At 40.6% G+C, this 14,833-nt stretch overlaps 1 protein-coding gene across 1 annotated transcript; it reads right to left on the bottom strand.

Moving 5' to 3' along the window:
- Window positions 1-276: 276 nt before the first annotated feature.
- Window positions 277-14,234, bottom strand: rmi1 (RMI1, RecQ mediated genome instability 1, homolog (S. cerevisiae)). The gene is made up of 8 exons (XM_061038878.1): window positions 14,027-14,234; window positions 12,893-13,003; window positions 10,685-10,834; window positions 7,320-7,390; window positions 6,947-7,070; window positions 6,664-6,751; window positions 5,825-6,008; window positions 277-2,188 (listed from the first exon to the last, which is right to left on the bottom strand). Exons 1-8 carry the CDS (start codon window positions 14,186-14,188, stop codon window positions 1,105-1,107), a joined length of 1,974 nt encoding a protein of 657 aa, XP_060894861.1. The 5' UTR covers window positions 14,189-14,234; the 3' UTR covers window positions 277-1,104.
- Window positions 14,235-14,833: the final 599 nt, after the last annotated feature.

The following is a 14,833-nucleotide window of genomic DNA, read 5'->3' as shown; positions in this document are numbered from 1 at the left end:
GCGGTATCTTTGTACGCTTCTCACAATGAAGACAACATACCACATAAATAAACTGTTTAATGGCAGACAAGACAGATTGAATAGTGTATCACAAATTGATGAGATGTTTCATCTTAAAGGGAAATAATTACATGTGCTTAAACAATGCATGTCCCAGAGGTGTATTTAATAAAACATATCAATGCAAATTAAGTCTAATTTGTCGGGTTATTTATCTGATCTTAAGGATTACATCACTGATTTGACTCGGACGCAAAGGTAAAATTAACAGCAAGGTCTTTGAAACACATTTTATTTGTCGACAAACTCATAAAAACCTACAGAACAATCAAGACAACTACACACAGTAAATACAGAATCAAGAATCAAATGTGTGCTGTGTGTATTAATCAAGAGGGGGGGGGGACACAGATGAGGATCTATAATGAGAAGAAATAATCGGAGCTCATGGTCTCTCCTTTATCATCTTCTCCTCTCATTATTCTCTAAGGGGGGGTTTATTAAAGACCAACGGTGCCCTTGGATATTTAATCATTTGTCAGTCAGAAGTAATGGATGTACTGAATAAATGCAAAGGCTGCCAATTCATTAACACAATCAAAATGTAATTTCTTGTCTGGTCTCCCCGCCTAACTTCCCCGCTCTCATCCCACATGCTTCACTCTTCTCGTCTCAGAGAATGAAAGCACAGAAAAAAAAACTGAGAATGCTTTCTTCCTTTTTTGTAACAAATATGTTATTACGATACAACACAGATACATCTGTAATCTGCCTTCTTTTTGGGAGCGATGCATCGGAGCTCAAGGCTGAAAATAGCTCTGTGAATAGATGAATGATTTCCTCTAATGACAAATGACAGAATGTCACATTCACATGTAGCAGATGGGATGCATTTCAACACGCAGCCTGCTGATCATCCCGTTCACACATTCTGCTCTCGGTTGATCAGGAAGCCTTTAAAAGAAATTACCTAACACGAGGAGGAAACATTCAAGGCAATGTTGATGAGGAGTTAAATTTGTGTCAATTTAAAGGCCAATGTACCTCTCAGCTGCCTGTGATTTCCTCATTACCGCCTACTACCCCTCAACCTCCCTTCTAAGTTTACCTCCTCGTTTCTTTAACCCTCTGCTCCAGCTCCCGGAGCGCATTTTCATTGACCGGGTCTGCCTTTGTCACGACAGCTTTCCCGCCCTCTGCTTCGACCACGATGGTCATGACACAGCACATGTCCACCAGCTCCTCCTGACAGCGCCTCATGCCGGCGTCCAGCTCCCCTCTCCGGGCCGGGTCTCGCTTCAGTATCGACTTTCCCGCCACCGAGAATCCCAGCAGGCCGGTCAAAACCTCGTCAGAGAGCTCCACGTCCAGGTAGCCCGTTCCGTCGGATATTGTAGCGCAGACACGCCAAAGGCCGCTGCTGCTGCTAAGCTTCCCCAGGAGAGTCACAATGAAAGCTTTGACACGGATCTCCACGGGTTGGTTCTGATCTTTGGATTTCTTCTCCTCCAGCAGGCACAAATACGTAAAAGGAGGCGAGGTTAGAGTGAGAGCAGGACCTGAGCTACGACTTGGTGCAGATGAAAATCTCTCCGTTTCTGTGAAGCTAGAGGTGGTGCTTTGTTTCTGATGTGGATCAGTTCTTGAAGAGAGGCTGGTAGGTCTACAACTGGAGCTTGAACTTCTGGTTTGGTCTCTAGGTCCTTGATGAACAGGGAGCTGATTTGGCGCTCCATTTCTCCCAGTTTCCACCTCCTCCAGAAAACAGTCCATATCGAGATCCATGAAATCATTCTCATCATTAGGATCAGCTCCTGATTGGTGTGATGGCTTTACAATCTGCTCTGTAGCTCCTCCACTGAAGCCCTGCGCGGTGGATCTGGAGTCGTTAAAATCAAGCCGCGGCCCAGAGCCGATCACAGTTTGTGGTTCTGTTGCTTGGTTATGGTTCCCCGTGCTCCTGTGAGTGCTGCTGCTAACGTCGGCGCTTTGTTGAAACATCTCGACATCCAACTCATCCAGGGGGAGATCCTCAAAGTCCTCATCTTGGAAGTCTTCGTCTGTCGGGTTGTGGTCTGGGATCGCTCGTTCGGGAGGCAAGACGTCCGAGAGGTGAGAATTATCTTGTTGGTTACCACGGTGACGGCCTTGGAGTGGATCACCTCTGCTGCTCTGGGTCGTACCACTTCTGCAAAAGATCGACCGATAAGGTTATTGTAGCTTTGTTCTGTTGCTAATTTGTTTTTTCTTTGTGTTTTTAGATGTGAAAAAAAACAAAAAAACACACGAACAAACAAACAAACAAACATCCGTTGCCATGACAATGATATGCTCCTGCAACCACTACAGCTGACCCTGACACTTTCTGATTAAACTTGCAGGTTCAAAACACATTTGTCTCTATATAGGGTTTAAAAAAAGAAGAATTATAATGTGATTATCATCTTTTCTTCGTAATAGAAAAAAATAGTTCAACCAGCATTCATAGTTCAAAATCGAAAAACAAACTGAAGCTTCCTCAAAGGAGCTTTAAGAATGCTTTTACAAATGTCTGTTAAATAGACTCTCTGTTATGTTTTTTTACATTTTCTAAATATGTAGGCCGCTGTTTTTAAACAGTTGAGGAAGACAGAAAACACTGAGGCACTCTTCTGGAAAAAGTAACAAGCCTTATTTCATTTCATTTTAATAAGCTAGAAACAGATCATGTAGAGTAACAAGGTCTTGGCACAAACAGCATTCTTCAGCACAAACAACCGTGAGCAAAGCTGTTTGTGCGGCTAAAAGTGGATTGTTAATCTTCTTGTTTTTTAATTTAGTCTGGGGTTTATTTAGCTAAAAAAAAAAATAGCTGATTGAAAAAAAGTATTTAACTTTTTTTCCAGAAGAGTGTCTTGGTTTTCTTCAGCTTTTTAAAAAAACAGATGCTACGTTTTAATAAGTCAAAGAGTTTTCAGAAAGACATCTGCCATGCGGGCTGTAAGATCAGAATTGCAAAGTAAAACTCCTCCAGATACATGTGAACTGATAAGTGTTGTCTTTGGAAACAGCCTGCAGGTGGTTAATGCTCCATCATTTGACACAAGACAGCATGTGTACATTTCATATTAAAGTGACTTCCATCCATCATGTCAAAACATTTCAATCATGCTGCAATTTGTTCTCATTTGTTTCAGACTGTGCAGGGAATTGGTGGTCAGTACCCTCTAATTAAAGTTTGCATTGTTCTTGATGCAGAGGTTCTATAAGTGACCACAGTCTGTTAAATGCAAAGTTTGTGCTTTATTTCACATTTTTTTCATATTTGATTTATTTATTTGCTCAATTCAGTGTATGGTTTCAACACAATAATACACAACAAAAAATATTTTCTCATAATGCTGAAACACTGTTCATGAGCAAACAGGAGCAGGAAGAAGAAAACTTATAATACCTGCCCCCTTTTCCTAATAACACAAGAAACTGTTTAACAGAATAAGATGGCTAACCTGTTGTTTTCTCTTTCTTTCACAAAACAAAAAATAGATCAAAAATATAGAAACAATCAAATACAATCAGTTAGATTAACTCAATACATTCATAATTTCCCAGAACCTTTTCTTTATACATTCTTTTAAATTGAATGATAGTTGAGCAGCATTTTAAATGATTATCGAGAGAATTCCATAATTTAACTCCATTTACTGAGATACACATTTGTTTTAATGCAAATGGACTTTTAAAATTAAATCTCCGTCTACGATCCTCCTCATTAGATGTAAATACAAACAACTTCTGTACATTTTCGGGTAAGGATCTATTTCTAGCTTTAAACATGACTAACAATGTTTTCAAGTGAACTAGATCCTGAAATTTCAACACACGTGAGCTAATAAACAGTCTGTTAGTATGTTCTCTAACGTTCACTTTGTTTATAAGTCTGATCGCTCTTTTCTGTAAAACAAACAAAGGTTTAGTGTTGGTCACATACGTGCTGCCCCATACCTCATTGCAATAAGTGAAATATGGAAGAATAAGCGAACAGTACAACATATGGAGAGAAGCGGAATCCAAACTGTCCTTCGCTCTGTACAAAACACCAATACATTTACACTATTTTCTCTTTACATATTCTATGTGAGGTTTCCACGTCAGTTTTTCATCAGTTATGACTCCCAAAAATGTTGCTTCAGAAACTCTTTCAATGAGAACACCGTTTACAGACATGCTGATGTGTTCCTCCTTTTTTCTATTTCCAAAAATCATAAATTTTGTTTTATTCCAGTTCAACCATAATTTATTTTCATCAAACCACAATTTCAGTTTATCCATTTCACACACTATAGTCTCTGTAATGGACTTCAAATCGTTTCCTGAACAAAAAATATTTGTGTCATCAGCAAACAAAAGAAATTGCAAAATGATAGAACTTTGACAAATGTCATTAATATACAGATTAAACAATTTTGGGCCCAAAACTGATCCTTGTGGGACCCCACACATAACTTTTTTAGACTCCGAGTCAAAACCAGCAAACTGTACAAACTGCTTTCTATTTTCTAAATAACTTTTTAACCATTCATGTGCAATTCCCCTAATTCAATAATTTAGTAATTTGGATAATAACAAATCATGGTCTACGGTGTCAAAAGCATTTTTTAAATCAATAAATACGCCGACCGTGTAATTCTTGTTTTCTATGGCTGCTGTGATTTTTTCTATGAATTCTATTAATGCTAAAGAAGTATTTCTGTTTGTTCTAAATCCATACTGTTTCTCACTAGATTATTTTTTTCTATAAAATCATCTAATTTTTGAGCAAAACACTTTTCCAGCACTTTAGAAAACTGAGGCAGCAATGACACCGGTCTGTAATTATTAAAACAATGTTTGTCACCATTTTTAAAGAGTGGGACTACTTTTGCCATTTTCAGTTTTTCAGGAAAAGTACCAGTTTTAATTGACAAATTACATATGTAGGTGAATGGAGTAATTATGCAGTCTATTGTCTTTTTTTAAATTGTCATATCAATACCATGACAGTCAGTTGATGTTTTACTCTTAACTTTTTATAACAATGATAGAGACAAATTCCTCCAAGATACATTGACTGCAGAATTTGACTCCCTCCACCATCCCTTCTAGTTCTCTTGATTTGATTAGGACTAAACTAATTTACAATCTCAGTGTTGTTTTTTTATAACTTTATCATCCTTAACAAAAAAATCGGAAGAATTTGTGGCCCTTGAGTCAGATCTTATGACGTTATTCAGAATGTTCCATGTGCCTCTCAAGTCACCTTTATAGTCTCTCAATATACCATTATAATAATCCTTTTTCGTCTCAATATCATTGTCAACTTATTTTTGTATACCTTGTATTTCATTTCATTTATTAAACTCCCTCATGAAATATAATGGCGGTCCCTTGCTGTGATGGAAAAACATCAAAAATCAAGAAAAAAAAAACACCCACCAGGATATTAAATGAAGTTTGTCATATGCTGTGGAATGAAAGTGATTCATGATTCCTCAATGTAAGCATATCAAGTGTATTATCCTGACAGTGAATACTAGGGTTGCAAAATTCTGGGATTTTTCAAAGTTGAAACTTTCCATGGGAATTAACAGGAATTTATGGGAATAAACGGGAATAAACCAGGAATTTACAAAATAGAAGGTTGGCCCTTAACAGGGAACTTAAATATAGTTTTAGCATAATCTTGACTAACCAGATGTCACTTGAATATCCTACTCCTCAAGTGCACAAGTTTCTGGAAATTTTACCAGAAATTTTACAACCCTTTGCAATCCTAGTGAAAACTAAGAAGTTCTACTACTCTCACCTGGATGATGTCGTGGAGACGAGACTCCTGACAGAGGAGCTTCTAGAGGACAGAGTGGAGGTCTCGCTGAGGGTCCCGTAGCCACTGTCTCTAACAGCTGGGACCCTCCCGACCATCTCTTGGGTCTCGAGACTGGCCAACAATTCTGCATCATCGAGCTCCAGGTCGTCGACCTCCTGGTTACCTGAAGAGAAAACAAAACACAACGGTTACGTTTCATTGTGGAATTGAAAGAAGAAATTTCAGGCGTTCATCATCGTCGTCAGCGAGTTTCAATCTACCATTTAAGGTCGGGCACACACAAACACACACACTCACACACACCCAAGCACATTTGACCCCCAAAATCCAGTTTGTTTGACTACAGTGAGTGCTCCGTAATGAACTCACGCTCGGTACACTTCAGCGCATGCAGGAGCACAAGCACAGGAGCGTACCGTGTACACGCTGTAAAGTCCATGTGAGCGCTCGTCTCTACAAGGATTTTAAACAACGGCAGCGATGAAGAGGTACCGTGTTTACTCAAGACTTGGGCAGACATGAATATCGTCCTGTAGAGTCCCGTATCGGACCAAAACGACTCAAAATAAGCAACAAGGTCAGACAAGTTGCGGTCATGTTTTCAGTGTTCTCCATGGAGCTGACTCTGAGACACAAGGTGTCCTATGATGGGGTGATGAGGTATGTACAAGAGGTAACAGTGCTCAGGCCTGGTTTGGCCTGGAGCGATGTCAGTGGGGGAATGAGGGAGGGGGGGATAATCTTGCTTCTGCACAGATCAGAGAAACTGTGGCCTCGTGTGAGTGTGCACTCAGATATATAAGCTCTCATGTATGCACCTTGTTGTGCTAGTTGGACCTCCTCCCCCGCCTGCTGCTGCTGCTGCTCCTCCTCAGGAAGTCCCAGCGTCCGACACAGGACCCGACCCTGTCAGAGAAATATAGAAAAACACAATCCACTGAATCACTATAAATTATTACACATCATACAAAAACGTTGTCTTTGACATTAAAATGTAAGGAAGGCGTTATTACAAAGATCAACTTCTAACTCGTGTTCTAAATCAGAAGGTTTTTATTCATACAAATACAAAGTAAACATGTATCTGCTTGAACAGTATACCTGGTTATTTCTTTGCACCAGGTCCTCCACTTCACCACCCAGGACTTTAACGTTCGACGGCCCCAGCAGAAGCACCCCGAGTCTGCAGACCAACTTCCCTTTCAGCTGCAGCTTCGCACCAGGCCTGAAGGTTACACGAGGCAAGGAGACCTTTTAAACATCGTCTGTTATTAGAACTGTATCTATTAGAGACTTCAGTGATGTGTTTGTCAACCTTTAAAGTGCACCTCCACCCGATTAATCTAACACAAGGTAAACAACAACAATCCATCTGTAAAGTTAGAAATGACTACTATTTAGAAAAGGTTTAATGTTATGTTATTATCAGTAAATATCACCAGTGAAAGTGTTTGACTGAGTTATTCTTTTTCACCTGAGAGCGGTGCTGAGTGCAGGAATAGGTTGATACTCCATGGCCTCCAGGCTCTGGACTCCATCGGTCACCTGAACAACAGACAAAGAGTTTAACAAAGATCAGCTGAACTGGGAAATGGCTGTGAAGTTAGAATAGTATAAAAGGGTATTATACCAAGGGTATAACAGCTGATTGAAACTGATTTTCCAAGCCGGTTTCACGTTCCTAAAAATTTCAATTAATTTTCAGTCCACTCCTGAGTTACTAGTCCACACATGTCCTTCACAGCTGGACGTTTTCCTTGTCAGACAGGGAGGGGGCGGAGGCACCCTATGATGCGCAGCGTTCTGTCTCTGTGTAGGTTTAGCTCCGTCCTACCCCGCTGGGTCCGTTTCTGAAGGCTTAGTGCAGCAGAGACATGAGCAGCTGGACTCACTGGTTTACAAGATCTTGCATAAATAAAGACAACAACTTGTCACCAACAGGTTACTTAGCCTTAACTGGATTGATTTGTTGTTCCTTAGGTGCTTGTTTTGTCTCAATGTAGATAAAGCGATGGGATAAACAATCAGGAGTCTGTATATTTTGTCTTAATTTCAAATTGAGCGGATGTTCTGTGCGTTCCCTTTTTCTGACTTCCTGTCCATGCATGAAGATCCCAGCAGTAGCATGTCAGTCTCAGGGTACAGATTTTATCCCCCCCTCCCACACTCATTTGCAGCAGTTTTCCAGAATAGTACCTGCTGCGTTCTCATATCGACTCACCCTAACTTCTTTTTTTTTTTTTTTTTTTTTGAAGATTTATTTTGGGTCTTTTTGTGCCTTTAATGGAGAGTCAGGACAGTGGATAGAGTCAGAAATCAGGGAGAGAGAGAGAGTGGGGAATGACATGTGGGAAAGGAGCCACAGGCCGGATTCGAACCTGGGCCGCCCACCCGCGGGCACTAACCACAAACATGGCTGTTTGTATCCCCAACATGCAGCTCACGGCTAAAATTTCAGGGACATTTTTAGGCAAGATTTGTTCATGTGTGAAAAGGGCTTTAGACAAATCTATGAATGTATATCTACGATTTAGTAACTCTAAATGGCAGAGTGCAACCTGTGAGAATGAGAGCCAATTACATGCATGGACAAAACTCTTAGATGTTGTCATGTGTAATAGGTAATGACCTATCAGTTGTAACCATTTAAAAACGGTTTGCTGTTGGTTCATGAATGCAGCATTATGCACAGGGGAGTTAGAACAGGTGTGAGCTGTCATTGGTGGAAAGACGGGGGGGGAACCCAGGACATAAGAAAACCAATCACACTCTGCTGTATCATCCGGACTTTTGGGCGGTGAAAGCTTAAGAGGATGAGGACATTTTGGGAGGGAGAGTGAGGGATGACACTTAACAAATGGTCGCAGCCGGGTGTCGAAAGAGGGACCGGTGTGACAAGGACTGAAGCTCGACCGGCGTCCCGTAGCTGTGCATTTTTGGTCTCTACATCTAATGACCTCCAGAACTTTCAAACTTGCTCACAAATGTCTGTAGAGAAGTTTAAAAAAAAAAAAAAAAAGAAGAAAAAAAAAGCCATTGCAACGTTTCTAAGCAACACCAGCGCTATTTTTGAGAAACCATGGAGCCATCACAAGTGTAATACTTAAGGTGAAAATTACAGTCTGTGCCTTATATCCCTGCAATGTACTCTTTTATATGCGCTCTCTGATTGCACATGTCCACTCTGATTCTGTGAGGAAGAGAAGCACAAGCAAACACACGGGCGTGTTCACTGAAATATGCAGAGATGGTGGATTGTTCAAAACTAAATGTATAAAACATCATTAATGTGTATTCTTTTTAAAAAGTGTTTTTGATTTTGTTGAATTTAAACCTGAGAAATTTCGGGCTTTCTGGTCTCAATCATGTTGGGATCGTAGACCGTATTTAAATATGGACAACACATCTCCGTCTCCTTCTGTTGTAAAAATAAATGAAAGCCAACGCAGATCCGCTTGGGGCTGACATCATCGTTCTGGTGACATTATGAGCTAAGACATGAGCAAAAGGGATCTGGCTGGTGGAGCGGACCCTTTGTTGGTCAATCCGCTGACCACCAATCAGAGAGCTTCCTCTCATTGCTGGGCTACTTCTGGTTAGACAAACTTTCGTCTGAGGGTCTGGCTTAGGGGCCCCCTGAGCCCTTGGGCCCGGTAGGCCCGTGCGGTAATCCACCCTTGCTGCCCGGGGGACGACAGACAATTAGGTACATCAATGCTACAAGTTTCCACAGAGGAGGACAAGTTGAGGCAAACAGCTCAGTCAGACAGGATCAAACGGAGATGTGAGGGGGAAACGAGTGTTTCATTTGAGGTCACAGCAGCTGTTAAAATAATACACAATCTTAAATAGATATCGGGTGTTTCTCCAGCCCAGGGCATCGATTGTCTCCTGCTTTGCTCTAACTGATGCTCCAAAGTCTTCATCGTGTTCACACTCAATAGAAGATGTGAGAGCAGGAGTGAGTGTTTCATTGCATTCAGATTTAAAAGGGAGCTCCGAGGGGTTCTGCAGTCGGGGTGAGCGTTCAATTGGTTTCCTTAATTATATATATATATATATTTTTTTTTTTTAAACTTCGTCAACATCTCACCAACAGCCAAATGTTGCAACCTGGCAAGCAGCTGCAGATATTTGTGAAGCGAAGACAGAGTGGTGAAAAGCTACAGAGCAATATCGCTGCCATGCCTTAACTAAGAGTGCATTCTGGGAAGAAAAAAAAAAAATCACTTTTTAGGTTTTGTGCACTGAAAACATAGACATGAGAAATAAAACAAGTTTAAAAGAAATCTGCTGCTTTGACTGAACCAGGATGACAAAGTCGATTTAGGATAAAGAGTGGAGGTAATAACTTGTTTGATTGGGTTAAAAGGATGGTGTACAAGTTTTAACAGTCCACCAGTTTGTCCTTTAAATCAATGCTATGTGTAATTGGACGTATTCACAGTATCACAGTATCAAGAGTGGATAAGAACATGCGGCGAGCAGAAAAGAGAATGAAGCAGCTTCACTGCGGGCACAAACATTGCACCTGTTGAAGATTATAAACCTCATCACCCCCACCCCCTCGCTTGAAGTGAATTTTCCTGCACATTCCCTGCTGTGTTCACACATCTGCTCACCAGGATATCTTGTGGACATTTTTAACTCGGGAGCAGGAAGCAAAAAGACTGGATAAAGTCAGGAGGAAAAATTAGCTCCTTTGCGTTCACAACTTCAGCTCACCCTGTGTGAATAAGGCTCGTTTATTTATTTAACCTTTTTAAAACTGTATTGAACCCTTCTTCATTTCAGATGCATTTGTGTTTTACCCAATTCATTTCCCTAAACGCCTCTGACCTGCAGTAGTAGCATGCGGGTCGGTCTGGCCTCCCAGGGTCGCTGAGTGATCTGAGTGACCGAAGACACGTCGTCGTTGGCGCAGTCGGTTCCCCTCCAGCTCTGCAGCTGACCGTACGCAGGCTGACTGACGTCCAGCAAAGAATCCACCTGAAACAGAGGGGACACCTTTGATTTTATTCACTTCTTCCTGCAAAACTCTTAAAATATCAGGTAAAATATGTCGACGCTGCAGTGAAATGACACTTTTAAGCACAGAGTGAGGATTTGTCTTTCCTATAAAAAGACAGGCGTATTGTGGCGCCCATCGTTGTCCCTTTAAAACCAATAACCAGATTTGATTCTTTTTTATTTCATTGTGCAAAAAACGTAAATGTTTTTCTTTGTAGGTAACAGGAGGGAGGTAAAACTTTAAATTCATTATGCAAACCTGTGTTGTAAAATAAGGAAATAATGATTGTAATTCCTCGACCTATCACAGAACTACTCGGTCTCGGGGTTTCCAGCTGAGTTTCCATTTTCCATCTCAAAGAAAAATGGAAGTCCAGTGGAGCTTTGTTAGAATATGGCACCTGCCTGCACTCCAATCATTTCTGTCCCTTAACTTGAACAACCCTCACTTTCTGTTACACAAAGCTTACTGTGTGATTCTGTTAATTACGTGTACTGTTGGCTTGTTGTAGAATATTCTGAACCTCACTAAAGAGCGTACCAGTTCGGGCGGTGCATCTTCACTGGGCTCATGATTCAATTCGATTATCCTGACAATGATTTGATTTGATAGCACGATTCATCACGATGTGTTGCATTCTCCATTGTCTATACTACTACACATGGCTACTTATCCATTAATGAGGAGAAGGTTCTATTATTATTGCTATTGTTGCTACACATTATGAAACCAGCTCATAGAGAAACCATGCCTCAATAAGTCGACAAAGTTGAAGACACAAAAACACAAACACAAGTTTAATTTTAAGTGCTTAACGTCTGGTTTTCAAAAAGTACAAGTTATTAACATTTAAGTTGTTTGATCCAATGATGCACATCATTTTATAAACACCAGAGGTTTATGAGATCACATATTTTAAACATGCAGGAGACCACAAAGACTGAAGTAAGAATGAATGTTAAATTACATCTCTCAGCTCAATCTTTTGGAAGACATTTTTAAAAAGCGTAGCTCCAAGCAGCATGACTTTCCATCAAGGTTTCCTTCCATTCCTGTGCATTTCTAAGGAGTTAATGGGTATGGCTGTATTCTAGCCTTGTGCTTCCAAATTCTTGCGAGTCTTTAGAATTAATTTGATTCTTTGTAGATTAGCTGTTACTCAAAGTGCTGTAAAGGAAATCTGAAAATTGCTCCGTGAAGAGTGACAGGTTAGACAAATGCAGGAGGAACCTTCTGACCCTTTTCTTTCTAATCCGCAATTTCCACATAGTCCGCGGTTTTGCTCTGTCAGACGGCGCCCACCCTGCCCCACTGAGTCTGTTTCTGGAGCCTGAGAGTAGCGGAGCGCAGCTGTACACTCGGATTCACAAGATCACAGGAGAACTACCAGATCACGCGGGAATAAAGAGAAAAACGTACAAACAACACTTTGCTTCAATTTCTGAGTTTTACTTGCTGTTCATTGTTGCCTGTTTTGATGTTTATAAAAGTGATGGACTATAAGATCAGGAGTCTTTATATTGAATTTTATTTTGAAACCAAATGGATGTTGAGTGTTTTGTTGTCTGACTTCCTGTCCGGGTGAATCTATTCTGTTCAGCTTGACACGTGCTAACAGCAGGCTCCGTCGAAAATAGACTCGGTCAGTAATTTGAAACGGAGCCGAGTGGCGCTGGTGGCACGCTCCAGAGGCGAGTACTGTGGAAACATAATCATTTACAAGAGTGGGAGGGAACGGCGCCATAGTGCGTAGCGCTAACTAAACGCGGCATGCACGATATACGTGGAAGTAGCAGGTCAGTATAAACTGCTACTTTTACTGTAATTTGATTTTCTTTGTGCATTGTAGATACATATCAATTACAGTAAATGTGTTCACCTCCTTCCTGCTGCTAAATGTGTGCAGCACTCGGAGTTTAAGACAAATGTCTCCAAGAGAAGTGTACAGTATAATATATTCTAGTATGGCATCTTATATTTTTTAACGTACCAATAAAGGCGTCTTACATCAAACATGTGTTTAGTCAGACGTGTACCTGGACACAGAAGATCCCGCTCAGCTCGGTCTTCTGGGCCTGACTGATCCCTTCAGGAAGAACAGGGTGGTCCAGGTCCCTCAGGTCTGTCAACAACCACTGGTCCAGTGCCTGTGATATCAGATCACACAGAGAGAGAGAGAGATTTCAGACTGTTTGCTATCCTGTCACTGACAGTGCGTTTACTGTGAGATCTACTTCATGACGCTCTCTGTTGCTTGGCTACATTTATATATTTCTGAGACATGACAAATTATTAGTTACATTCAATTCAATGACACACATGATGAAATTATACAGTTAAAGATAACTTATTGGATAAACACAGGCCTTATGGAGCTCTGGGTCATATCACATTATATTAGTCTTTACAGGTTTATTGACATATTGTGACTGAGTAGTTAAACTTCCCTGCAGATTTTTGCTCTCAGACATGAAATAAATATCATATCCTTCATCAAACATTGCCCTCCTGGAGAGAGATGCAGTGGCCATGTGGGCCCCTTTCATTATCTCATATCACCGACATGTTCCTGGAAGCATCAGCAGACGATCTGTGCCTTGAGAAATGAAGCACAGCCTTCTCGAGAAATGAAAATTAGCTCCAAATGTTGGCTATGGAGGTACACAGCTGTTCCCTACGATATTTAGGTACGCTTTGGACTACAAATGGTGCGTAAACGCTGGAAAACATACCCCACATGACGCCACCACCAGCTGGTACAGATGACACTTGACAGGGTGTAAATTTAAAATAAAAAAACAGGGTTTCTTACACTAAGATTTTGCCTTCTATCTGTATCTTTGAACAGTCTATTAATTAATTTATTCTATTAATTTAGAATAAATAAATTGTCTATTATTTTATTTATTCTTTCAGCTCAATACAACTGTCAGAATCTGGGACAAAATATTTACAGCAGACAGAAAACAGACGAGAAGGATTCCCAGCATTCACTGATAAAGGGCCTCTTAGTTAACATGATCAGAGATAAGATCGAGAAGGGAGATCCTCCTCCATATTTACACAACCGCCTGTTATTCACCACCCACCCTAATGTCATACTTAAGTCACAAGACGATAACTCTGTAAACATTTAGCCTTCACCTGCATAGTCAGAGCATTCTGCATACCTGTTGATTGACCTGCTGCTGAGACAGACGGCCTGCTCCGCCTGCCTCTTCCTGCAGCCACTCAACGCAGGCTTCCAGCCAGGCGATGGGCACCTGGACGTGCGAAGACGACCGCAGCCAGGTTTGAGTAGCACGAGCAACCGCTTGGATCTCAGGTGCCATCTTTTCTCCCTAGTGTGTATAACAAGAACGTACAAAACATCCCGCTGTGTTATCTTCTATCAAATAATTACACATTACTGAGACATTCGGTTAGTTTTTATAGGTTAAATACAAGTCATTTAAGTTGTTTTTTTTTTTTAAATCAAGTCTATCTTATTCTTAGGCCTGCACTATATGTGGAACAGGATGAAGCATGACAAATAAACTAATAACAAAATAATCTGTTTTAGATTTAGCTAAAGCTGTTTGCAACATGTTTCTCCTCAATCCAAAATAAATTGTGCATTTTTTTTTTTTATCACTGCTTTGCAAAAATTACTAACTGTAGCTGATAGTTTGCTTGAGTTTCATCCTGACTGAATGAAAATGGTGTGAGAGAGCATTAAAATGTACAAATTCTGAATGAGCAAGCGGTGCTTCTTTGCATTTTGTTTCTTAATTATTGAGATAAATTCAGACCTTTGCAATGTGATTATTGCAAAAACTCATTTGTCAATGATTACAAATTGGGGTTTACTGTTCAGCCCTGGTCTGATATCAGTCTGTTGCAGGTGTAGAGTACATGTAGTGGTTTAACTGTTGCATTTAATGATATTCATGGACTAACACACTGCAGCCACTGAGGGCTTAACAGAGTTTTGTTTT

Source organism: Labrus mixtus, chromosome 5 (genome assembly GCF_963584025.1).
Source record: "Labrus mixtus chromosome 5, fLabMix1.1, whole genome shotgun sequence".
NCBI classification, from domain to species: Eukaryota; Metazoa; Chordata; class Actinopteri; order Labriformes; family Labridae; genus Labrus; species Labrus mixtus.
This window is presented reverse-complemented; position numbering and strand designations above follow the sequence as displayed.